Source organism: Osmerus mordax, chromosome 2, assembly GCF_038355195.1.
Source record: "Osmerus mordax isolate fOsmMor3 chromosome 2, fOsmMor3.pri, whole genome shotgun sequence".
Lineage (NCBI taxonomy): Eukaryota > Metazoa > Chordata > Actinopteri > Osmeriformes > Osmeridae > Osmerus > Osmerus mordax.
The window spans coordinates 6,614,884-6,641,875 of NC_090051.1; the positions used below are offsets into that span (position 1 = coordinate 6,614,884).

Genomic DNA, 26,992 nt, shown 5'->3' on the forward strand with positions numbered 1-26,992 from the left:
AAACGGGTGGTAGAGTCAGATGTGAATGAGTACGACGTGTCAGAGCTCATGGGGGGGTGGGGGGGCTCACACTCTTAGCTCCCCATCCTTGTCCCTGTTACCCCCCTCCCCCCTCCCTTGCGATCTGGCACTCTCATTCATCACAGCTAGATCCCTGGCCCTCGTTTACAGTAATAAAAGTCCCCCCATCAGAAAACGTCCAACAAGTCTGAATCACCCTTGTCACACCACCTTCCAGCTAAGACACGCATTAAATCAAGCAAGCAGAACATTTCCTAAGGCAGCCATTGCCTTTTAATTTCCTGAAGAACCTTAAAATATCATCATTACCAGAACTACACATATTTGGTTTTTTTAAGTCTCATAAATCAATAGTGGCCTGACTGCAATAATTATAACAAGTTAACATGTAATTTCGGGCCGAGGGCCGCGCGCACTGGATTTTAGCATATGCAAACGAGGCAATTCAAATAGTGCCGGGATATTAATACAGAGGAGCAGGTAACGAGCTACGGGGCATGAATTATGCATCTAAAAAGTGGTTGATCTTCAATAAAGGAAATGAATTCACCGTGTAATCTAATTAGTTATGGAAGTCTATTATGTTGAGCTGCAGAAAGCAACTGTCCTTGAAAAGGAATTTATTTACTTACAGCCAATGTTAGCTGTTTCGTCGACGGAACTGCATTCTGGAAAGGTCTAAAGTGTTCACCCCTCCCCTCACTCCCGCCCCCCCCCCCCCGCCCCCCCCCCCCCCCCTTCACCTCCTCCCCCACTCTCTGTGTTTTTTTCCCACCCACCTACCCTCTATTCATCCGTCTCTCCCACTGTCCGTTTCTCCTCTCCAGCTCCAGACCGGGAAGGCCCCCTAAGAGGACCCAGAGTGTGACCTCACCAGAGAACCCACACATCATGCCCCACTCTGTCCCTGGACTCATGTCCCCGGGGATGATCCCCCCCACAGGTACGGTAGTCTGTCTCTGTCTCTCTCTCTGTGTCTCTGTCTGTTTGTCTGTCTCTCTCTCTTTCTTTCTTTCTTTCTTTCTCTGTTTCTCCCTCTCTCTCTCTCTCTCTCTCTCTCTCTCTCCCCCCTCTCTCTCCTCTCTTGTCATTACCTCCCTGTCTTGTCTCCGTCTCTCCCTTTATCTAGCTATCTATCTAGCTATCTATCTCTCTGTCTCTTTCTCGCACACACACACACCCTCTCCCTCTTTCACGCTCACCCTCCTCCTCCCTTCCCCAGTGGCATCCAGCGTCCCGTGGTTTGTCCTCTATGGCAACCAGACCAAACTGACACATGCACCCAACCACCACGCCAGACACCAGACGCTGGCGTCCTCCAATCCTTCACAGAAAAAAATGAAAACACATCCTGCTATTTCTCCTCCGGAGCTGCACGGAGGGAGAATAAATTAGAGTGGAATTATTTTCTCAGATTATTTTGGACGATTTTTGCCTTGAGAGCATTCTAATTAGTGCGATTAAATCCACTCCACTGGTGTATGTACCATAGGCACTGGTGATGCTAAAGCAAGCTTATCGCCACAAGAATCAACAACAACCGTTTGTTGCCCTAACGCAAGCCCAGGGGCAAGTCTTATTGCAGCTAATGCTTTTGTTCTATTTGTGGCTGATTTCATTGTGACTGCTTTGATGTCGCTGGCTGAAAATGCTCTCATTTGCATATTATGCTCTCTGCCTGTCTTAATGATATTGTACCGTTGTTAGGTTCTCTTAAGTCTTCGTTTTAACTACCGCACATGTTATGTTTAACCAACCAGAAACTACCATCCAGTCGAAACAGAAAAAAGGAAATATAGTACTTTTCATTGCCACCGTTTTCTACAATCTACAGGTTTGCTTGAAAGATTGGCCACGCTCCAGCGCATGTATCACAAACATATTTTCCTATCTCTCAAAAAAAACAGCACAAGTGTGTTTCTGAGAGCAAGAGAGAGAGGGAGAGAGAGAGAACGCAAAAGAGCAGAGGCGTCGGTGAAGTGTTTGAAATTCAATAGCAAACACAGATTGGGCCATCCTTAACAATGGAGGGCTGCTGGACTGCCGTGGCTTTGAACTGTGGGACTGTGGGTGAGGTCACACACTATCGGCTGTCTTATTGGGAACGAAGAACTGAAAGGGCAGGAGGAACACAGGCAGGGACCGAGATGAGAAAGCCCAGTTTTATTTAGTGGAACATAAAGCAACAGAAAAGCTTTTGATATCATCCCCTTTAAGCCCGGAGGGAGTCCATGATCTTGACATTTAGTTGGGTATTCAGGGGAGGGAGATAACGTAATTGAGGTTTTTTGGTGTCTCTCATAACTTGGGTCTATTGTGTGACGGAAGACTTTTCCACTAAGTGCCGGTTAACGATAAGCCTTGCTTTGTCCGCTACTGTGACACAATAAACACATTTGCTGAACAATGAACAAACCCGTCCCAAGTTTGACTGGCGACACAGATATGATAATGGCAAATAGCCACAGACAAGTAGATAACTAACAGTGGTGTAATTAACGTCAGTCTTCGTGTTGAAACACATTCATTGATTGGTCTCAAAATGGAATGTCCCTGAAATGATCTTAAAGAGGCACATCGAATGTTGTCCGTCTGTCCCCAGTATACTACCTCACAAGCATTGGAGCTGCATCTGTTCTACTGTAAGCACGCTGGCTAAATAGTTGGAAATTCAGTGAAGTCAAGGAAAAAAAACCGACACCAAACGTTTACTTCACAGCCGCCAAAGAGGAGAAGGTGTTCACAGCAGCATCTTCCTCTCTCTCTTGACGGTGGATTTGCAAATGAAAATCCTGCTGGCGTTTCTGCTGGCTGGCCAGACCCCCCCATCTGTCTCAGGCAGGTGACGCCCATTTAACCAAAATTAGGCAGAAAATTCTCTGCATGGTTCCATGCACCAAGATCCAGCGAATCGCTCAATAACACAATCTCCCTGCTTGCCTGGGGAGACGAGAACTGCCATAACTAATGCAAGGAAGCATCACTCTTAGTTTATATTCATTCTATTTCGGGACGCTTTTGTTGTTTTAATTCCCCACAGCTAACTTAGAACAGGGTCACAGAGATTATTCAACCAGTAAAGGGTGTTTGAGAGCGTCCCAGAGTACTTCACGTCTATTGTTCCTCAGTATGCAACAGTACAAACATGCACGTACGACACATTGTTTCCATGCTTCTTCTGCCCTTGACTCTAGTTTCACTCCGAGAAGGACATCTTATCACAGTTAGGACTTACCTCTAATGAAATCAATCTATCTGGGTGCCACAACACATGAAACACGCATGTAGGTAGGTGTGTGTGTGTGTGTCCAGAGCAACCCCAGAAAAGGGTTGCTCTGGAGTGTGTCCAGATGCTGATGCATTCCAGGGAGATTGCACCCCCCCCCCCCCACACACACACACACACACACACACACACCACCCCCCACTTCTCTAAATCAGATTAGATGCTGCGGAGTGACACCTGGTGAGATGACATACCCTCAGCCCTCCTCGGCTCTGGACGCTGCTTAAACAGCAGCATCTGGATAACTTAGTTAGGACCAGGGTCTGGGTCCGCCGTGCACTCTGCTCAGTAACACAACCCTGCGGCGTTCCCCCTCGCGCAGACGGATGTCACCTGGATGTTACCAAGAGAGTACATACTGGAGCACACTGCGAAAGACCATGAGAACCATGTGATCATGAAATGGTGTCGGACTGTGTTTGTGTGAGTGTTTGCCTGTGTGTGTATGGGTGTGTGTGTGTGTGCGTGTGGATATAGCAGTACAATATCTATCCCTTATAAAACACTAGGCAATTTAGTGTCATTTCCCTAGCGCTTTCTCCTTCCCCCCATCTCTCTCTCTCTCTCTCTCTCTCTCTCTCTCTCTCTCTCTCTCTCTCAACACACACGCTCGCACTCCAGTCCCCACGCTTGACATAAGGTTAGCGCACGTTGTAATTGATGCTAAATTTGTCATGATGCGAATAGCACAGTTCAAGAGCGCCGATGCACCTAGGAGTGGCTCCGGTTCCTCAACCCCAGTTTGTCACTGCCGGGCCGACACCAGCCCATGCATAAAATTAGCTGGCGCTATGTGCTGACGTCTCTCTCCCGGCCTGGTTCCGGTATTTTCCGTACTGGTCGTAGTACATTTACATCTCTGCAAAAGAGAGAGAGAGAGCTGCAAGGTAAATCTTCGGTGTGCCGATATGAAGTGAATCTGATTCGAGTTGAACGACGCCAGTCAGTTGCGGAGAGCACGCTCATTTGGGCGCGGGCGCAAGGAATGTTCTGACATTGGCGCAGGTATGGGGCAGCTCGCATGTTAATTAATGATGAAGATCCTGACAATATGCGGAGGCATGACAGCGTTAAGCCAGCCTGCCGCTGCTTCCTTTGCATATTAATAGATCCTTCATTATTATTTCATATGACAGCTGCTCCGAGGGCTACCGTCAGACCTCCTCTCTGCTATTTGCTGTTCCCCTGTCCCCCACCCCCCCACCCCCATTTGACCCAGCCTTGACTATTCTCTGTTTGGTTGGGCTAAACGCTCCCATCTCTCTCTCTCTCCGTCGATCTGCGAGGGGTGTACCTTAACCCCCCCCCCCCCCAGACACACTCACACTTGAACCTGGGATGTGCAGCGTGTTCGTTTGAAGACTCTCTGCAAGTTTATTCGTCTGTCTGGCTGTCGGACAGTTTGTCTATCTGTCTGTCTGGTCCCTGTGAGCCGACCTGTCTGTGTCTTGTCTGTTAGTCGGTCCGTCTGGCTGCCCGTGTGTCTGCCTACCTGCCTGCGTGAGCAGAGAGACAGACACCACTGCGTGCCTACAGAGGTGACATTGGAGGACAGGACTGAAGCAGGATTGTTTTGTTTGCATAGTAATGAATGCAGATGAGCATTGAGTGGGGTCAGGATCTTGTGGGTGTTGAGTCGTCCAGGAGCTTAATAAATATTCTGGCCTGTGTGCCAGCTTCCTGCCACGGGCCTGCTAGACCGACTATAGAGGGGCGCGGCGTGTTAAGAGGCGGCGACATGTGCGATTCAGAGAAATGAAAGAATTGGTATGGCCTTCATTTCATGCTGTCTGTGTCTTAAGTCAGAGATGGGGGTGGAGGCCCGTCTCATTCATGTTTGAGTTGTGAATGAAAAGATTGTCTCGGGTCACCGTGTGTTTGTGTATACAGCTCCTGTTTCTTTTTTCTTCCCGTATATTAGACTTTTTTTTCTTCCTCACCTATATGTGACCGAACAAACACAACGGGCAGGAAAGTGTATTCACACCCATGTCCACACAAAACGCCTCTCGGTAGCCACCTGACTTTGAGCCATGCAGAGCAGCAACCGCCCCGCCTCTTCCCCCCCCCCCCCCCCCCCCCCCTTCTGATGTGATTTCAATATTTACTCTGCATTCTGTTCTGCATACGTCTCATTTGGGACGACGGTTGACTCTCCCGCTCCATTATACGCAAAACGAGAACTGACCTTCAGGACGGGCAGAGGCCACATTCATTATGTGGGCGAAGTATCACCTTCTCGTGAGCACCACTCCCCCACCCCCCCTCACACACACACATGCCCCCCCATGCATATGCAATAGCAGACTGGGGCCTCGCTGCAAACGAGAGAGTCCTCTCGGACATGTTGTATAGCGTGCATCAATATGGTCTTGATGTATTTCGGGATGCAAACAAGGCTTTAAATGATATGCACCTCCATGTCAGTAAGGCTCAGAGTGGCTCACACCATCTGCCTTTCAGCTGGGGATAGTGCGTGTGTGTGTGTGTGCGTACTGTTAAGTGTATTCGAGCCACGTGTTCGGTCTCCTTGTGTCTCCCTTCAGATGCGGAGCTAATCGTCTCTCCGGCCATGTCTCTGTCATGTAACAGAGCGGTGATGATACACACCTGCGATGCCGCTGCACTCTGAGCCAAGCGCGACATTAAACAGAGTATCACTCATGGTCAGTAATGGGCTGTACTGAATGTTTACCATCGTAATCAATGGTACCATTGTACCATTGCTCGCTGGGCCCAGGAGACAAATACAGCCTGGCTCATCGGCTGAAAACATATTACTTTGAGTGCGCTTTAATTAGTTCAGTCAGTACAGTGACAATAAGGGAACAATTCTGCAAGGGCTCATTTTCTGATAAATCAATGGTAAATAATGCACATCTTTGCACTCACACGATCAATACATCTAGTTATCTCAGAGCTAACAACTGCTAATGGAGAAGCAAGATCTGTTCACGAAGACCCAGTCGTCGTCCACATGAGGTCACCTCTCTGGCAGGATTAGACTGTCGACTGTGGAGGATTTGAAGCAGCATCTACTGTCTCAGGTCCTGGATGACCTCACTGGTGGAGGAAACACGCATGCTTCCCCCTCAGGAACCTGCTTTGTTTAAGCTTGATGGAATCCAACGGCTAACATCAGAACACAACGTCCGTGTTTGTGAGGGGAACAAAAATAACTAGAGGTCAATAACAAAAACCCATTGACTCATTGTGGTATTGCAAAGAAATTCCACCATACACCAGTTATGTTTGAGACATATGACACCTTCTCAGGGGTGAACTGTATGTCCCATAACTCAAAAGTGCTAAAAGGAACATTGAATCCTTTGTTAGTTCCTTTATGATGACACCCTCCCCCCCCCCCATGCCCCAACACACACAAAACTGTTTGGCTGCTTGCTTAGCCTCGTAATCCTGAAAGGCTGAAGAGCTGTGCCACTACGAGAGGCGCTGTGTATCCATAGAGATTTTGAATAATAATGTTGATCATTATTCAGTCTGTGTGGCAGGTTACATTTGTTGAATAGCCAACATCGGATTGTCTCGGTGAAGTAGGCGATGAAGTGAAGTGCCATGCCGCTTTCTAGTTTTTCAAACTTACACACCTTACACGCCTTTACTACGTCGTCGGGAAAAAAAATAGCAATGTCCACTGTTAAATGTTAAATTAAAAGGGTTTGTCCAAAATCCATGAAAAAAACTAGATTTCATTAAAGTTTGGTAATGTTAATTTAAATCTAAAGCAAACAGAATTACAAAAATTGGAACAGAAGTTCCAACAACCGGAAAGAACAGTCTTAAGTCGTAGTCTTTTCCAGGTGAAGCACGTCTATATGTAACACTAGTTGTGTTCTGTGTTCACCCCCCCCCAAAACAAAACAAAACAAAAACACATCATCTTCAAAACTCCTCTCCTTCAGTCTAAACCGAAATGTCGTCATTGGTTCAGATTTTTATTAGTGTTGGGGCTGTTCGTTCTCTCCAGGCCTGACCGCCGCTGCGGCCGCTGCTGCCAATGCCGCCATCGCTGAGGCCATGAAGGTGAAGAAGATCAAGCTGGAGGTGATGAGCAGTTACCACGGCAACGCCAACCAGCATGGGGTCGATGGTGAGAATGGAGACCTGAGCTCCAGCGTCGGTGAGGGAGCCCTTCGCACACGCTCATGTAAATACACACACACACACGTGCGCATGAGTACTGCTCACACAATCGCATACACACGCAAAACACAACAAGGACACAGAGGATGTGTGCAAAGAGACAGCGTGTGCAACAAAGAGAAACACGTACATACACCCCCACACACAATGTCTGGAAGACTACGTGCATAGTTGATACACTGTCATTTTGTCGAGAGAATCACTTTATTCAATCCACACAGCTGGTTTTGAACCAAAGATTTTGACAGGTTAACTAGCTAGCAGTTCACCTACACAAGTACGGCCAGGCAAAGCACAAGGTAAGGGTACATGTTCTCTGGCGCAGATTAAAAAACCTCCTCCCCTTCATCATCAAAAGGCAAAGAGTATCGTACTTACTTCCAGAAATAAAAAGTGAAATCCTGATCACGGTTTCCCAAAGCTCACAGCTGTTAACTCAGCCTTTTTAATTTAATTGCATTGGTTTTCCACTATGTGCCATTTCAATTAATTATTAGCCCTGAAATACAGAGAGGATTTGGGGTAATATCACACAGAGCCACTTAGCGTATTGTGGAGAACGATAATATATTGTTGAATCATGAGCCTATTACGAATTATAAAAGCAATGTAATCCCCCCCAAAGCTTTGATTGCTAAATTGTGGTTTTGATTCACATACAATACTAAGTGGCTTGACTATGAACATGGTTCAGACAGAATAACCTACTTGACACCGTATAGTAGGCTAGGACGGGTTTCTAACCACAATGGTCATAGTGGAGCGCATGAAACCTTGAGGTCATCCCATCCAAAGAACAGAGAGAGCGAAAGAGGGAGAGAGAGAGAGAGAGAGAGAGAGAGAGAGAGAATGAAAAAAGAAAAGAAACATGTCTACGAGGTCACAGAAATAAAGATAAATGTGAATACGAACGGCAAGGCTATATGGCAATGGAGCTAATAAGAAACTGTTTTATCTTTTTACAATTTAAATTGTAACCTTGAGCCCAGGCACACACAGCCAGTCAGTCAGCCAGCCAGCCAGCCACACAGCCAGGCTCCCTGAAGAATCATAATTCTGGATGGTCTGTGTTGCAGCGCAGCATTAGCTCCCTGAGTGAAATATATGGCGGAGACGCCTCTCTTCCCCATCCACAATCAATTGGATTCTTTTCCTTTAATATTTACTCGCCGCGATGAGATGCTCGTCTGCATGGTGATGAACAGTCTGCCAGTGGCGTTTGAAGGTGACCTGTCACTGCCTATGGACAAATCTCTCGCTCGCAGAAATGTAGAAAATAAATCATTAGGGGCAGAGGCAGGCAGAAGACAGGGGACCTCGCTCTCTGTCTCCTCTCTCTTTCTTTCTCTCTCTCCTTCCCTCTCCATCTCTCTTTCTCCCTCCGCACATTTAAATCAGCCCAGATTTATGATTTGAATTAATGCTTCGTTTGGTCAAAGGAATGGTCTCGGAGACAAATGATGTTTGGTACTGAAGCCATCCTAATATTGATTACCGGGTGTCGCAGCAATCTCTTGTTTATATCAAGCACTCTCCTGTGACAGGGTGGCCAGCAGAGTCATCCTGATAATATGCTGGAGATATATGGCCTGCTGTCCTCTCCTCTCCTGTCCCCTCAGCCGGGCTCACAGAACACAACAGGGAGCTGCCTTCTTCCCCGTTTAACGCGCACTATCAGGCCACTCTTCTCCACTCGTCTCTCTCTGGTCATTTAGGGCAGAATGCAACATTAGTGGGGAATTAAAAAATGTCTTCTTCTTCTTGTTTGTCATCTTTGGCTCTTTTTTTCTCTCATAATCCTTCCCTGGTTAGTGTTTTCAGACGAGACGGAATACACCAATTTATTGCTATCACAATTGTGATTCAAATATATATTTTTTTACTTTACCTGAAACAGAATGCAGTCTCCTTCCTCCAGTTCCGTGGTGTGACAGGACTTCCAGTGATACAGTCTTTCCTAGTGTGTCATACTCTCCGCCTGTGGAATGCAGGCCTGTTAAGCGGTTGACAGATATAGCCATGACTGTGCAGCTGGAGAACTGTGTCGGGCCACAGCCTGGTTAGGGCCAGACTCACTGCTGCTGGTGACAATGCAGGGAAGCTCATGGGCATGGGATGACTATGCACTGTAAAAAAAAGTATTGAAAGAGAAGAAGAAAAGGAAGAAGGATTTAACATCTAATAACTGGGGGAGTCAGGTGGTTGAGCGGTGGCAAGGCACTTCACCCTACTTGCCTCAGGGGGAATGTCCCTGTACTTACTGTAAGTCGCTCTGGATAAGAGCGTCTGCTAAATGACTAAATGTAAATGTAATAACTATATAATACAGAATAATTACATTAATACATGGGGGTAGTTATACTTGTCTGAAAGTGCTGACCAGGGAATAATGCACATTGAAATTGTAAGACCAAAAAGAAGAAGAATTGATAATCACAATAACTCAGGTTCTGAGGTGTGTAATTGTACTAGTTATACTAACGTTTGATACAACAAAACAGTGTAGTACGTTCAAGACCAAGTGAATAGAGAAAATGGCCCGAAAAACCCATGTGAAAACTCAGCTGTGTTGAGTAACCTACCACACAGGTGCTCAACCCCCCCCCCACCCCCTCCTCTCCTGTGAAGTAGAGCTAGCATTGTGGGCTGCTTGGGGCATATCGTGCCAGAGGCAGGCAGTGAAGGACACTCTGTTCGTGGAGTTGGATTGCTCTCTGTTGTGTTTGTGTTGATGTAAACTGAACTGGCTAATGTTTCTCTCTCTCTCCCCCCCCCATGCCCCCCACCCGCATGAAATATTCATCACAATTAGCACTTCCTGTTTGCATCAGTGTTATTAATTATCAAGGAAAAACAGCCAGTTCAAACCGCCAACCAAAATAAGCAGACATCCTGTCAGAGACCAAGAGAGAGGAGGATAGAGGTGAGGAGAGAGAGAGAGAGAGAGAGAGAGAGAGAGAGAGAGAGAGAGAGAGAGAGAGAGAGAGAGAGAGAGAGAGAAAGAGAAAAGGGGAAGATGGAAACAAACAGAGGAACATTTTTTAGAATGAAGGCCTCAACCTTAGTTACTCTCTCTCTCTCCCCCCCCCTTCTATCTTTCTCTCTCTTTGATTTTCCATGACCCTCTCTTCAAGAGCGGGGGGAGAGCGAGAGAGCCCTCTCTTTATACAATGTGGATTGTTCCTGTGCCTCTCAGGAAATGCCACAATTACAGATCACAGAGTGAGCATAGCACGTGTGGCACAAGGCCTTGAGGGGGATAACCAGCCAGTCATTCCCTCCCTGAGCACTGACCCCAGACACAACCTTCATTACTGGGAGAGAAAATATTGTCCGCTGCCCACTAACAAACACCTGCCAATTTCAAGAGAAGGAATTGCTTTTTTTTGCGGAAGGGAGGGGAGGGAAAAAAAGAAGTGTTTTAGACCTTGAGCAAGGAGGAGGTGTGTGTGTGTGTGTGTGTGTGTGTGTGTTTGTGTGTGGGGTGGGTGTATAAGACCCATCTCCAGAACCCTCTGTCTTTTTCTATGTGCTTCTCTCTTTTGTCTCTGTGTGTGTTTTGTTATCTATCTCTCTCTCTCTGTCACCTTCTTTTCTTTCCGCCCCCCCCTCTCTCTTTCCCCTCCTCTGACCCCCCCCCCCCCCCCCCCCTTCCCATCCTCCCTCGCTGGCCACCACCCATCAGACCCCCTCACCACGGCAACACTAATGGACCTTAAATCCTGTCTGTAATTAGATATGGGAATTCCTGCCGTCTTCAGACAGATGATGCCATGATGCGGCCGCGACAGGAAAACCTTCTATGCACTTACCTATCCCCCATCCTGGTAAACATGGACTCTCTGACAAACTCCAAAATACAACCAACTGCCCTTCCCAGGAAGCTCCGGCTAATTTTTTCTAGTGTACAGCCACACTGCTAACTTGTATTAGCCTCTCCCAGCCCCAGTTGAGTGAGGGGAGCCTGTGTAGCAGGGTGGCCTGAGAGGGGTTACTTTGGACCTGCAACGTCTAGGATACCAGCTGACTGACGAACATTCATGGATGCCTCCTCCTTGGGGAGTCTAGGTGGTGTCGTCTGCGTTGATGTGCGTGGGATCGAGTGTGTGCGGAAAAGAGAGAGAATTAAAGACAGAGAGAGAGAGAGAAAACAGAGAGAGAAAAGAGAGTGTGTGTTTGTTTGGGTGAGGGAGAGAAAGAGAGAGAGTTAGAGAGAAGGGAAGAGGGGGCCTCGGCCCCTGAGAGAGACGTGCGAGGAGACCACAGCTGTACGCTCCCAGCAGCTAATTGGTCCTTATCTGGCTGTCCCATTCATCTTCATTTTTTACCAATTACAGAGCATTATCTGTGTTCTCAGTTGGGTATGGGACTTAATCCTTTTTGGTTAAGCTCCTGGTACAGCTTGCACATTTCAAATGGAGGGTGTGTGTGGGGGGGGGGGGGGGGGGGGTGGTGGAGCAAAAGTCACAGGCGAAAACAAACTCTAGAAACTTCCCATCATCCCTCACTGGTGGGAAGGAATCAATAAACGATGACATCACATGGAGGAGAGAAAGAGAAAAATCAGAAGAAAGATCTGGAAGGAAATCAATTATCGGCGTTATAATTCAGGTTCTTGTTTGCAAACGGAGCGGGCTGCATTGATTAAGCCATCCGTGTGCCTCTCGCCATTATCGACTTGTTAAAACCATATTTTCTCCCCATCAGTGGTTTTGCGTTTTTTGCGGTCGCACAGATAACAAACCTTTAAAAGCCCTCTTCAATTATTCACGGTGTATTCATTTTAAAGGGGTGCGGTGAAACTTGTTGTCGTTTCAGTTTGCCTGGGCTTCCAGCAGTAGGAAGAGCAAGGCTATACTGCTCAAACAGAAGGTAAAAGCTCCATACAAGCCGTCCGTGACTGAGAGAGTTAGCCTGTCACAGAGTGAGATCAATGCACAGGATATGGCTCTGTAGGTGGTGCTGGCTGGTCACGTTGCAGGGCCTGTGTAACGAGCTTAGAGCATCTGTCTGGAGAACATGTGAACGTTATGTCGTGTTTACAGCTCTGCAGGATAGCTCTTTGTTCTGCCGTACCTCCAACAGTACATGCTCTGCCGCTGCTAGGCTGCTGTGATTAGGTGTTAATCATGCCATGCCCTTAGAAGGGAGGCATAAACATGCCACAGCCTCTGCACACTGTGTGTTTAGGAGTCGTGGTGTGTTGAATGACTGTAACTGTTGCACAGTGTGATGTCTGCAGTACTGTACATGGCTGGTCACTGAGGAAACCAGGACCTGATGATAGATGATAGAGATGCAGGTACACCCACGCACTCGCACTTACACACACACAAACACAAACGCTTGCATACACTTATAGGCATATGGACACAGGCACATAAGAAGACACACATGCACAGATGACACACACACGGACACTCGCCAACACACAGACACAGAAATGCACACACACACGCACACACATACACGCACAAGGACACATAGACACACATGTACACAGTGCCTCTTGCTCTTTGATAGGGATCTCTTTGGTCACACTCTCTGTGCCAGCTGTCCTAGCAGCTCCACTGCTGCATTTAATTAGTCTGTGTATGTCACGGCTAATAATAAAGCTCTCTGGATCGCAGCTCCATCCAGCCCAGACCATACAGAGCTTAGCCTAGCCTAGTAGGCTAGCGCAGACTATAGCCCGGGTACTCAGCTTGCGCTGGTGGCCTAGCGTGCTTGTCTAAATGTGGGCCAGACGTAAGGGGGGGAAGGGAGGGGGGTCTTCTTCCTGCTGCTCTAGCTGAAAGATGCCCTCAAGCAAGAGTTAATATCCCAAAGTTAATATCACTACCATCCACTACTCCATGTCTCCTCAACCAGGGTAATTCATAGCACATCCAGAACTGATGGCTGCATGTGCCAAATGAGTGTCAGCGTCGTGCGTCTGTCGGCCATCTTTGTCAGGCTGTGTCTGGCATTGTTTTGGAGGATAGCTGGGATTGGAATCAAGTTAATCAGATCCTGTATGAGAGGACAGAGGGACCGCAAGGGCAGTAAGTGAGATGGACAGATGAGGCTGGAAAACCAGAACTGTTATGCATAGCCTGTCTGTTTGTCTGTCTGTCTGTCTGTGTAACCTTAAACTTGATTGTTTGTGTTCCTCCCTCACCCCCACTCCTCTCTCCATCACTCCCTTTCTCTTTCACCCCCTCTGTCCCATACTCTCTCTTCCCCTCTCTCACCCTCTCTTTCCCTCTCTCTTCCTCTCTCCCTTCCTTTCCCATACTCTCTTCCCCTGTCTCTCTCACCCCCTCTCTCTCCCTCTCTCTCCTTCTCTCCCCTCCCTTGCTCTCCCTCCCCCCAGGGAGTAAGTCTTCACCATCTCTATTAGTGTGCAGTGCTCAGGGGACCCAGGTGACAGACGAAGTGCAAAGAGTCACAAGCGTTTTAATAGACGTTTCAAAGATAAACTTGATAATCATTTCTTGTTTTTTAATGAAGTCAAACGCAATGTCCTGGTTTTTAATTCCGGCTGCGTTGGCTGTTAAACATCAGCGTTAAAATCTGAATATGCATGATTGGTAAAAAAAAAAAAAAACGTGCCCTCACAAATGCAGACAACGGCAGAAATAGATTACAATAACAAGGGGGGAATTGATTCAACATTATTTCCGTAATGATCCGTATCAAGTTTTGTCATCTTTGAGTGGCAGCAGTGTTTTGGCATTATTAGTAGAGCAGAGAGAGGGGAGGGGCAGGGTTGAGAAAGAAAAAGAAAGAGAGAGAGAAAACGAGTAAAGGGGGGGGCACGTACACTAAACAAACCACATGTCATGCAAATATTTGTTTGACTGTCTCATGCGATTACTTCTCAATAGCCGCGGCTGAGCTATATAAAAAGAAAAAAACACCCACTGACCAGTTGAGTTGTCAGACCTCATCAGCGTTAGGCCTCGTTCTCCATTAATTGCAGAGATTAATTTGGAGCGCCGTGATGCAGCGGGTGATGCATGTGTTTGGCTGTCCCCTCCCCACCGCTGTCTGTCAGCTTGGATTTAGCCCGAGAAGGGACTGACCTTTGGAAGTGAGGAGATCAAGGCAATTTGAAAAGACAATGTCACTTGGTGTAAATGTGATATGTGTAATAAATGACATTCAACCTTTTGGGCGATGATGAGTTTTCGCAGGTTGGGCTCAATGTGAAATGCACGCAGGCACGGTGATGGCGATACAGGCAACACAACAACACACACAATTGGGGAAAGTCATTGTTGTTGTTAGGCCTCGTTATCTGTGCTCGAGGCCTACTGTGAGAGAGGATGCTTTATAATGAGATGTATATAGTCAAACTAAATGCGAATTTAATAGAAATAACTATTTATGACATCAGGTATTGTAGATTTTTATTTCATAAACAGTTTATTTGGTGGGAAGTATCAATACGCAAAAATAATTATTTCGTTTTTGTTCCTCCTCTTTTATCCTGGTTGGGCATCTAGCCTGTTTTGCAGCATTCATTCTGAGCAGACTTCTTCACAATCTCACATTCTTCCCTTTGGGACCAACATAAAGAGAGACGAAGTTCAAACAATGTTAACAGAATTTGACTATCCCCGAGTGTCCTTCAGAACTCGGAATAACCAGACAAAGGACGGTATTTTCATTGAATACGCTATTAAGAATGTTGCCAACAGACTATGAAAAGAAATGAAGTGTATGTTCTCCTGTGTTTCTCGTCCTTCAACATTTAAACCAATTGATATGAGACATTGATTAATAGTTCTCAGTGTGTTTGCCATTGTACGGTAAATTACTAGCTTTGTTAGCATTAGCATCGATCTATGCCGTGATAGCAATTCCCTCTCACGTAGGACTAGCTGGGCATGGAGAGAGAGAGGAACAGACAGGACGCAGTGATGCTAATTTAGTAATTACAACAGATGATCCCAGGACAAAATGCAAAACGATCTCCCCTTCGGAAGACCCTGTGACGGTAGAGTGGTCATGATTGATAACGCTAGTCGATATATTTCATTTCAGGGGCCTGAGTCAAATGACAACTGGTTGCCATTGACTGAAAGCAATCTTTTTAAAAGGGGGAGCTTTTGCTAAGTATCAGATGAAAATGATTCGTCTGTCTGCCTGGGTGTCACTGGCTGCAGGAGCTTTATTGATTGTCCCTGAATATATTGCACCCTCAGTAGTAGCAGCTGCTAGCTTGGTCTCTTCTCTTCTTCTCTCTTCTCTTCCCCCCGCCCACTGCACTGGCTGACTTTATTATTATTGATATGTGTGTGTGGTGTGTTTTATGTGTATGTTTGCTTGTTGTGCGTGACTGTTGGGCCTTTTTCCAGGTGTGGGGGCATGTCTATGTACAGTGGACAGGATATGTTAATGTGCGCATGGGCTTGTGTGTGGGCTTGTGTGTGTGTAGACTGCAGACTATCGTGATTGAGAGTGATCAGGGACAAATGTAAAGTGAATCCGGTTCCGACCCAGATTAGAGATGTAATATGTCCTGAAGGCTTGGCTCTCCGGACCATCCCTACCCTCTGCCATGTGGATGATCACGTTAACCACACACACACACACACACCCGCACACACAGATGCCTTCACTGCTTTATATGTTGCCAGACACATACACATATGCTGGCTTGACTCACTAGAGGTCATTTTCCATAATGTGGTTGGCCATATGGAGGCATATGGTTGAATTACAAGCTTATTTGTTTACAAATCTTGGAGTGAAAGACAAAAAAAGATTTGAACATAATGTTCTGTGTGAAATATTAACAGAGAAGCAACACATATCTTTACCACCATTCCAAGCAGAGATCAGAAGATCAGCTCTAATTCTAAGTCATTATACAGTATAGAACTCCTGTTAACTTATATATACAGCTGCTAATTCCATTACTTCTTGCACACACTTAATTTCAGAATGATTCTTCATCCTCTGAATTCATTCCAGACAGGGAGCAGATATGGCCCTCTATTTCCATCTCACAGTCTGTTGCAGCGGAGCCGTGGATTGGAATCAGCTGGTGCAGGCGGCTGTCTGAGATTTGATGTACTTACAGGACAAACAAGGCTGTCTGTTTCCTTTTAATGCCTTCCACATGTTCCACTGTGGTGCGGCGTGGTGCTAGAGCACCTCCATTATCTTACCCCATCAGCCCAAACACGTTTCTTCTCCTTCCTTCTCTCCAGCATGACATGACGCATGCTAAGACGTCCTCTCTGCCGACCTTATGGGGAGGAGAGAACACGCACCTCTTCATCAAGGTGTAATGAACAGTCACGCACACTCTCTGTTGGTTGGTCCAAATTTGCTCCTAATGTAGCCATTCCGCTGTGGCTTTGAAATGATCTACCATATTGTTTGCATCTGTGTTGGGTGAAGTATGTGGTGCACCGGTGTGTGTGTGTGTGTGTGTGTGTGTGTGTGTGTGTGTGTGTGTGTGTGTGTGTGTGTGTCTGATTGTCTGTGTGCTGTATGTGTTTGCTGTGTGTATGTGTCATTACTTACACATGTTCTGAAAATATGCAGGACTGTGCATAATGGTGTCAGGGTGCGTTTGCACATGTTTGTGTGTTTAGATCTCCCTGTTAGTGGAGGCAGGTTTGCTGCTTTATGTGTCTGTTTGTGTGTGTGTGTGTGTGTGTGTGTGTGTGTGTGTGTGTGTGTGTGTGTGTGTGTGTGTGTGTGTGTGTGTACTTGTGTGTTTGAGCTCATAGTGGAGATGTCAGGTATTTAACAAAGCCAAGATGTTGTCTTTTATTATCAACAGTAATGGTGTAAACACCCAAAGGGCTTTAAAGTTTCACTCAATGACACTGAGGGGCCGTGGGTGGCTACATCAAAGAATAACCCCCAACCCCCCCTTTAATGAGGAACAGGGCTCACTAGCCTTGACTAGGCCTGCCATCTCTGTGTGAGTGTGTGTGTGTGTGTTTGTGTTTGTGTAGGGAAAAAAAACACTAGTCTTTAGCACCATTTTGCCAGACATTATGTTTGTATGACTCAAAATGCCCTCTAAACCAGGCAGCTTTCTTTTACTTTTGGCCCGAGTTTTTATGAGGCTCCGGTCCTCTTTAAGCAGCGTTGTGGAGCTCTGAGGAGATTAGTACCTACAGTAAAGATGGATGGTACATGAGTGCTGGGGGGAGACTACTAAAAGACCCACAGTCTGAGAGACTGTAGTTCATGAGCCCTTCATTTCCTATGGGGATTTGGGTTGCAAATCTTTAATGTGACCACAACAAAGCTTTTCTTCAAGGCCATATGTGTGGACTCGCAGTCTCACCTTTATCTCAGAAATACACTGAAGCGACATGGGGCAATTTTTACAAGGGCAATTAGAAGAATAGCTTAGATGTTTTTTGTTGCCGAAAGCAGCCTATCGCAGTACAGTAAGTCACTGAAGCTTCTGCCCTAACGTTAAAGGCTTAGCTATGGCATTGGTAGTTGGGAGAATGGAGAATGTGCATCTCTCTACCGTGAGGAAAGCCAAAGGGTTAGCGTCGAACAAATCAATCAAAGCACTGACCAGAGAATGTGTTTGTTTGACGTTTACCACTGCATTGTTCCAACGCCTGGAGCCTCCAAAACAAAGACGGATAGGCTTGAAACAAGGCATTTCATTAGCGGAGAATGCCCTGATTTGGCTGCCTCTGCGACAGTGGCGACAACCAATTATAGGCCTACATTGCTCCGTCGTCGTCAACTCCCATTTCGGCGAAGCGGGAGCGCCACATCCTCTTCTCCCGGCTGCTGCTGTCTCCTACAGTACATCTCTCCTCCTCCATTTAAGGAAAGGTAAATAGCCCAGACAGACAGCTTCATTAGCCAGCGTCTGAGGAGCCCAGGGCCGATTGTCGCTTAAATAGTGCGCTTTTACCGCGAGCCCAGACGCCGACCCCAGATCAATTACAGCTGACATTACTGTTTGTCGGGCGGCTTTTTTCCTGGACAGAGGGAGTAAAAAACGAGATCAGGCCAGAGCTTTGGCTGGAAATGTAATCTTCCCCCTCTCTTTCGCTCTTTCGCTCCACAAACAATAAATCATTCAGCTGAGGAGATAATAAAGTGCCAAGTAGAAGCTGGTTTAATTTTTGTCAGGGGAAATCTACCCAGGGCCAGGCTAGAAGAGTCGGTGCTTGTCGCGAGCTGAATAGGTCTGCGCGCACTTCTCTTTTGAAGGCTGGGATTTACACTCCTTTCTCTCTCCCTATCTATGTCTCTCTCTCTCTCTCTCAAACACACAAACACACTGTAGTTTCAGCTGTGATTCTCATCCTCCCTTCCAGACCCAGAGGAAGGCGAGTGTGAAGGGCCGTTAGATGGATGGAGAGGCTGGCTGGATCAGACCTGCTGTTACAACAGTCAGGATTAACGACAGCACAGATTGCTGCGGGTTAATGACTCAATCATTTTAGTCATCCAAAAAGGTTGCAATTACTGCCCTCGTTTTAATCATTTTAAGCCATTCATCAAGTGATTTCCCAGGAATTTCTCGGAAAAAATTGAGTATTTGATCTGTAGCTTACACTGTGTGTGTTTTTACAGTCGCGCGTCTGACGCGACCCCTTTTTTTAATCATGTTGTTACCAAAGGCTGTTTTAATTCATTCAATTCATCCTCTGATTCGGATCTTTGCTTATTCAGGCGTGAACTTATCCCAAGCTCTGAGCAACATAATAGCTTAGCTGTTTGTATCCATATTAAGTGATTTGTAGTTTTAATGATGGTAAATAGGAGTTCACCTTTGGAAGTCCCTGAGGCTTACTCCAGGTAAATTACTCTGACTGCATTGTTTATGCCCTTCCATCGGCAAAGAGCTCGTGGGAATTCAACCCGCATCAGATTTGAACTTCTGAATAGAGAAAAAACTGGAGCTGACAAACAGGCTTATAGAAGTGTATTTACTGATCTGAAGGCTTATGGAAATGATAATATGAACGAATGAATGGGTTAGAGATACTTTTTCTTTATGTTACTTTTGGAAACACATTACCCTAAGGTTATATTTACATTATCGACCATGCAACTGCATAACAAAACCAAAATAACAATATTACAGTGATATATAGGCTAAGGGGTAAGTGAATGTTACATTGACATTCATCTTGTTATCAACACAGCTGTCAACTGCCCCTGTACAACATCCACTTACCTGCTAACACTTAATATCATATAATTACATTAATATCATATAATTACATAGCCTTTCCATAGGCCTACCTGCAATATTGCTAAGTACAGTGTAGTCAATGTAACCTGTAAAGTGTTGCCTATACTTTTTCGAAATGTTTGTACTCTGTGTAATAATACGGCCCACAACATTGTTGTGGAGTTCTGTAAGTGACATACAGAAAGGATTCATTTTTTAGAACTTTCCTTCGAGCCACAATCTCTAACATGATAGTATCACTGATGTAGTATGGGTCACATTCCCATACCCATTCGCCCTAATCCATCATTGTGGTACCTGAGGGAAAGAAATTCACAAAATCCCCTTTTTTCCCATACGACTTTTATTCAAGACGTATTCAAATAGGACACAAAACACTCAACCATGTAGCGACAACACCTGCCACTCTGAATGGTAGCGACCCCTCTCCGCCCCCTTGCCTTTCAGTCCGCGATAATGGGGCTTGGCATAGCCTTGTTAGCCTACGGAACATGCTACTGCAGCGATCTGAATGGGGGAACTTCAGAGGAGTGACATGGGATGAGGAGAGAGGGATGTGAAAGGGAGCCGGGCGGACCCAGCGACGGGGGCCAGGACCCCCAGGGAGAGCGGCGCCTCCGGAGCCCACCAGGCGACACCGTGGCGGTGAATGACGGCGACATCGTTTACTCTCTCTGACCGGTGGCCTGGTTGAAGCTGGAGAGCTATTTTGAATGACAAAAGCAAAGTCACCTCTCCTCTCTCAAGTAGCCTATGGTTTGTGGGTTTTGTTTAAGACCCAGTCAGTGGGCGTGGAGTTGTATGAATGCTTGTTTGCCCGTGGGTGCGTATAGGCATGTATAGGTGGAGATTCGTTTGGAGCCCTCAAAGCCAGAACAACCCTTTCCTCTCAGGCTCCCGAGGGCTTTTCAAAGGAAGGTGGGTACAGAGACAGGCCTTCTCCATGTTGTCCTGCTGTAAGTACCCCTGCAATCAGGCCCCTCTGTGGAGTTTTTTAATTGAGTTCAGCCCGCTGAGTGGTAATTGATTCAGACTGAGCTGCAGAAGAGGCGCTCAGGCAAGGTGCAAGCCCGGCTTCCGCCTTCTTTAATCTCTGCGGCTGTTTCATGTTTGGGAAATGCTGGCCACTGAGAACCTGCGAGCTATTCTTTCTTATGGAAATCAAGATGTGTTTTTGTTGTTTTTTTGGGGGGGGGTTTGGAAGGAGGGCGAATAAATGACAGGAAAAAAGGAGCGCTTCTTACGCCTTTCATTTGAAACCTGTGTCCTTCTCTTTGGAGGCTACGCCATGCAGATATCCTCACCCCCATCGGCTACTAAGGGTTTTTTTCGGTCACAAAAACCCAAAGACAGACTTGTTTGGAAGATCAGCTTTTTGTAGTGCAGTTCTTTTTTGTCTCCCCCTCCCTCCTTCTCTCTTTCTTTTTCCCTCTTTCACTCTGCTCTTGAGCCACTGCCAAGAGAAAAAGACACACAAAAAAAGAACGAGAGAGAGCGAAAAAAAGAGGGAAAGAAAAATCAACAGAGGGTCTCAATCAGATTCAACACTGTGAGGTTCCCCTTAAAGCTCTTCCGCGAAAAAAAAAAGAAAGCATCAACTGTGGTGGAGGAATCCGACCAAACTGTTCCCAGTCACTTTTGATCTCCCTCCTGAGTTCAAAGTCTCTGGAGTGGGGGGGGGGGGGGCTGTGGGGGGTGGGGTGGGGGGGGGGCTGTGGTTCTGAGCTACAGACACCTAGCTTTGACCTTCTGTACGTGTTCTCATATTCTTTTGAAAGTTGGTCTGTTTTTATTATTATTATTATTATTGCAGTGTTTGGGAGCCAAGTGTTACAGTACACTAGGTCCCAATAGCACTTTCTCACTAGACTTTCTCTACGGACCCCTAATGTTTATCTATTTGAACAATTAGAGAACTATTGCCAAGCAGATATTGAATAATTTGAAACATTTGTAAAAGTATCTGATGTTGGTAATAGCTTAATTTGTGTGCATGCAGAATTGAACCAAAAGATGTTAGTCCTTTGTTGTAGTTGAGTTGAAAGTGAGGCAAGCTGGCTCTGTAGTTTACAATATAGACACTGTAATGAGGCTGAAGTCTTTGCCATGATGCAGTCTAGGGATAGCTGTTTGTCATTAGTGCGTTTTAACTAGTCATTTGGGTAATGGCTTCTAAGAATGCCTTGTCTCTTAAAGAGATGCTTCTTATGTGACTATGTACAGTAAGTAGGGACACCATTTACATAATGTACCCCCTTTATTCATCGTAGAATAATTAATGCATATTTGCAGCTGTTCAAACTTTGAAACACTGTTGGTATAGTTAGTGTGCCCATTTCAATATAATTGTTGAAAATGTATCTATAATTAATGTGTTGTTAAACATTCACATATCTTCTGTTAACACAGTGCATGAGAACCACTTGAATAAATTTTTCTTAAACATACTTGTGAGTTGTAAATTATGCTCATATCTAAATGCAAACATTTAGTACATTACTTATTTTGATGATTTCTGCTTCTCTTCTTGGTACAAATCCATAGCATTCCCATTAAAAGTATTACAACGTGCTTTTTTTAACCAATCGGCTTGCTCCCTTCTTGTTTCCATAGGCTTGGAACTCCCCTTTATGATGATGCCCCACCCACTGATCCCAGTCAGCCTGCCCCCAGCCTCGGTCACCATGGCAATGAGCCAGATGAATCACCTCAGCACCATTGCCAACATGGCTGCTGCCGCCCAGGGCCAGAGTCTCCCCTCCAGAATGGTCACCTCCGTCATAAAGGTAACACCCATGACCCGAGGCTCCGCCCCCTAGAGTGGAACAGTCCAAATCAAACAGAAGGCCAGTCGTGTGGCTAATGCTAAATCCAGGAGCCTACTTAGCGCTTTGAGTGCAAGAAAGGCACATTACAAACCAAATGTATTATTATTATTATTATTATTACTACTACCAAGCTAAATCAGCATCCATGTGAGGGAATGAGCGGTTGCAAAGCTGATTTTAACGGTAAACGTGTGTGGGTTTTTGTCTGTGCTGGGGTTCCAGGAGCGCATGCCGGATAGCCCGTCCCCGGCTCCCTCCCTGGAGGACGGGCGGAGGCCGGGCAGCCACCCCTCCTCCCACCGCAGCAGCAGCGTGTCCAGCTCCCCCGCCCGCACAGAGAGCTCCTCGGACAGGATACGTACGTCCCCCTATTACCTCCCCATGCAGCGAATCAGACTGGCGAACTGCGCGTTCAGTTCCTCAAGTAAACAAACCCACCAAACTGACTAAAACCAACACCGGTTCTGCTCCTCGGAACCGATTAGATTGTGTAGAATGTGTGTTCTCATGATCGAGTTCTCACTTTCAGATGCCGGATAGAAGCTAGGTTTTGTGGTTCAGTCCGCGTCACCTGTTCCTCTCTGTACGCCCCCCAACCCCACCTCCCTTCCCCCAGCGATGCACCAGAACGGACTGTCCATGAACCAGGCCCTGTTGGGCCTCTCCCCCAGCATCTTGCCTGGGCCCAAGGAGGGGGACCTAGCCCACGACATGAGCCACGAAGCCAAGAGGATGCACATCGACAAAGGTCAGACACTGCCCCTGATGAAGCGCCCTACAGTAACATGTAGATCTCGTACAGTATGTAACAGTACATCTGCTCTCTACTGTATATACATGAGTAATGTCATAAGCTCTTATACCCAAAGTCTAGATATTTGTGCAGTATACTGTACATCTGTTCGGTTATATACAGTAGATCTTCTGCTTACGCTCAAACATACACTGTTGGGGTGATATGCCGACATAAACAGCATGAGGCACCCAAATCAATAATTATGATAATTATTCCGGTAATTATTATAAGATAATGTCCAGAAGTTTGGGCAATTCTTGTCTGAGATGTGTGCCGTACCTCGTACTCCGATCCACTCAACCAGTAAGTCTCATAGGAGCAAGAAAAAAAAAGAAAACGCTCAAAACAGAGAAGCAAATGAAAATCGAGCTACCAAGTGCTGTGGATTAAATACAAAATTAAGCAAATAATAGATTTTAGTATTCCCCGATGGAATAGACTGGAGCTGAGGTGGGCCGTGGTGGGCTAGGGTGAGGGGAGGTGGGAGGTGCGTGCGTTCGTGCAGGAGGGGGTGATAATGATATTAAAACCACTGTGGAAATCATTGCTGTGTGTGCTCCCTACTGGTTATCCCAAAGTAGAGATCAGTGCTAGACCTTCACTGGCAGAGTGTGAAGCAGTGAATAGTAATAATTAGCAGGATCATGATCTGAATTCAACGGGTCAAAGTGAGTGTGTGGGTGTGTGAATAGGGTGGAAGAGAAAGGAAGAGATGGGGGGGGAGGGGGGTGCAGGAAGATACGCTAAACCATTAGGAAACTTCTCTCAAGCCATTAATGCCAGGTGACTATCTTAACAGGAGTTGGTCGATAGCCTACGCTTACATACTAAGATTGTCAAAGCCAAAAAGCATCTGTTTCTTTGAATTTCAAGTGTGGGTAAGAGAGAGAGAGAGAGAGGCCTTGTGAGATGATTCCAACAATCCACATATTTAGTCTCTGTGTCATACACGTCCAAACGCGCGCACGCACGCACACTGCATTATTATTGAGATTGTCAATTCCTAATATGTCACCGGTCTTGATTAGAATGCAAGGCTCTCCAGCGTGTGCACCAGAGGTCTCAGGCTGTGGAAAACATTTTATAAAATAAGCCATTAATGCAGAGGAGTGCAACTAAATTAGTTACCAATTTGCTGAGCATGAATTAATGAAGAGAGCTTCTCCCGGCTCCCACAGTTGTAATTTTCATAATAACCCCAGACCTTTATTTGGCAGGTTGTTTAGTTTTTTCGTTTGAAGGTTTTCATTAGTCTAATGAGGACTGTGCAAGGGCGAGCAGTCAGCACAATTTACATGAGGAAGCTATCATAATAAATGAGGCAATTTGAATAACACGCACAGGTTTATGCTGCGAGATAAGAGAGATTGTAGCAGCCAGATTCAGAGGTAACCAATACATTAGAACCAACTAATAACCAAAGTAATCCCAATAAAAGCCTTAAGTGAAGGGAATAAAATTAATGATAGATATATTGAACTGTAATGATATGATACATGATGCATTGGATTAATAAAATAAATGTGTTCTATTGTTAAAGAGGTTGGGAGAGAGCGCCTCACCATTCACGACTGCCTTTGTTTATGGGGAGCTTTTTAATTAGGCTTGTTCATCTCATCAGTTTGTTTAGACAAATGAGATAACATTCCACTGGTTTAATGATATCTCTCTCCACTTGTTTGATCTTTATGGTCCTGGCAGAGCATTACATTAATCCAGTGTATTGCTGCCGTACTGTCTGGTCTAGCAGGTTCACACATGGTTCTGTCCCTTAAACACACCAGTCCATGCACACACACACACACACACTCTAATGCTACACACCACCTCCACATCACTCCCATCCTCATCTCTTATCTCCGCCGCATCCACTTTGTTGGTAAACGACAAAGTGTGTTTGTTGTCGTTTTGAAAAGAGGATTTCTTAAGTTGAGTCACCCAATGCGCCACCACCAGATGGCAGCTTTTGGGGATGTCTTTTGAACGTAGTTCTTTTTACTCCAGCTCGTAGTAGATGAAGATTAGATGGTTGGGGGGGGGGGGGGGGGGGGTGGTAAAGAAAAGCAGAAAGCCAACGATTATCTTACATGTGATCATTGAAATACTTCAAACATAAAGTCTGTGGCGATAACGTCCAACAAGCCTCTGTCTCGCAAAAGAGCAGGTAGTTGACAAACAACGGAAGTCTGAAAGACAGTGAGCCTTTGGCTTCAAAATTCAATATACTTGACATCAAACATGAAGCTTTTCTCTGGGACAAGTATTCTAATCTCTAAACGCAACCCATACTCTATGAATTCATACAGACTATAGAAATGTGCTCTCCAAACCATGTGGCAGATACAGTTCGCTAGCATGGTGTATTTCCATTCCATGTCAAACCTATTCAGAAGGATAACAAAACCATCGGCAGTCTTTTATCTCCAGTAAAGCAGTTATGTTGAGGTGGTAGAAGCCTTGCGTGTAAACTGATTCTGTAAACCATATTTTAAAAGGGGATGATTCGACTGCAATGTGATATACTGGCGCTTGGCTGGTAAATGTTATGTATCTTTGTTGACACAATGTGAGCCGCGCTGGTAATGTTCCGCATGGCAGAAATGGATCATCCCGGTGTCGCGTTACCTCGAGGTGAGCCGAGTGGCCTGGTTTCAGAGGAAGCAGAGAAACAAATAGTGCTTTTGTCTGTTTGTGCAAACGTAGCTCAAATCTGAATGGCCACATCTAGTTCCTGGGGCTTAGTGTGTCATTTCAGCAACATTACAAAGTTACAGGTCACAGTGATCGTACAGTACAGCCATGGTCCCAGTAGGCCTGCGGTAATATTACAGTCTCTGAGGTAAAAACGTAGAATGAGGATCGAAGTAGACCTACAGAATAGCAATGGTCCCACTATTTCAATAAGGATAGTCCCAGTAGGTCTACAGTACAGGCATGGTTCCAGAAACCCTGCAGCAAAAGGAGGATTGTCTAGGTGTGGCTCTGGGCCGGCAGCCTGCATGTGTCTGGCTGTTTGGAGAGAGAAGCCTGTACTTTGTAGAGTGCTGAAACAAGCCACTGTCCTCAGGCTGTTAAGGAAAGGCAGGTTGTGATAAGCCTTGTTTCAGTGTTTTAGACAACCTGCGTGTTCCAGTGTCAAATTGATGTGAGGTAAGTAGATTTCCGTGCAGAGTGCCTCTCCTGCTGATGTCAAGCTGTAAGTATGAATTGCAACCTCCCTTATGGTGCATTGTAGGCTGTGTCAACAGTACACTGACATTGAGGGGCTATCTCGGCTTGCTATCATTAAAAGGTAGATGTCTTCCTTGTGTAAGCTCCTTCCCTTCATCTCTCTGTTTCCCTTTAATCCATAGTGTTCTCCTCGGTCCTCCCTGTGTCCTTGGCGTTGTGAGCTTCAAACACAGTGCTGACTACCTGACTTTGCAGGAGTCGGGAGGCGAGATCATTAGCCATCAGCGGCCCTGAAATGTGACTTGGCAGACAATAATGCTTTATGATCAAACAACTTGTCAGTGCGTCCTGTCGAAATGAAAGAGCGCAGAAAAAAAATAATATATATAAAAAATAATTCAATAGAGGATCAATCAAATTTGCTTGGACCTCTGGGGTTGGATTGGGTGGGTAGGAGTGTGGGGGGGGGGTATGGGGGGGGGTTGCTGATGGTGCAGAGAGGGGTGATTCCTCCAGGACATGGAGAGTTCATTTGGATA

At 46.0% G+C, this 26,992-nt stretch overlaps 1 protein-coding gene across 4 annotated transcripts in view; it reads left to right on the plus strand.

Moving 5' to 3' along the window:
• The window catches only part of dachd (dachshund d), a 91,129-nt gene that overhangs the window by 44,982 nt on the left and 19,155 nt on the right, over positions 1 to 26,992 (plus strand). The window contains exons 2-6 of one of the 4 annotated variants that reach the window (XM_067258454.1): positions 849 to 964; positions 7,296 to 7,475; positions 22,272 to 22,444; positions 22,709 to 22,844; positions 23,103 to 23,234. In XM_067258454.1, the coding sequence (XP_067114555.1) occupies positions 849 to 964; positions 7,296 to 7,475; positions 22,272 to 22,444; positions 22,709 to 22,844; positions 23,103 to 23,234 (737 nt within the window). Of the gene's footprint in view, positions 1 to 848; positions 965 to 7,295; positions 7,476 to 22,271; positions 22,445 to 22,698; positions 22,845 to 23,102; positions 23,235 to 26,992 lie in introns of all 4 variants that reach the window. The other 3 variants (XM_067258447.1, XM_067258472.1, XM_067258462.1) reach the window with 3 other exon arrangements.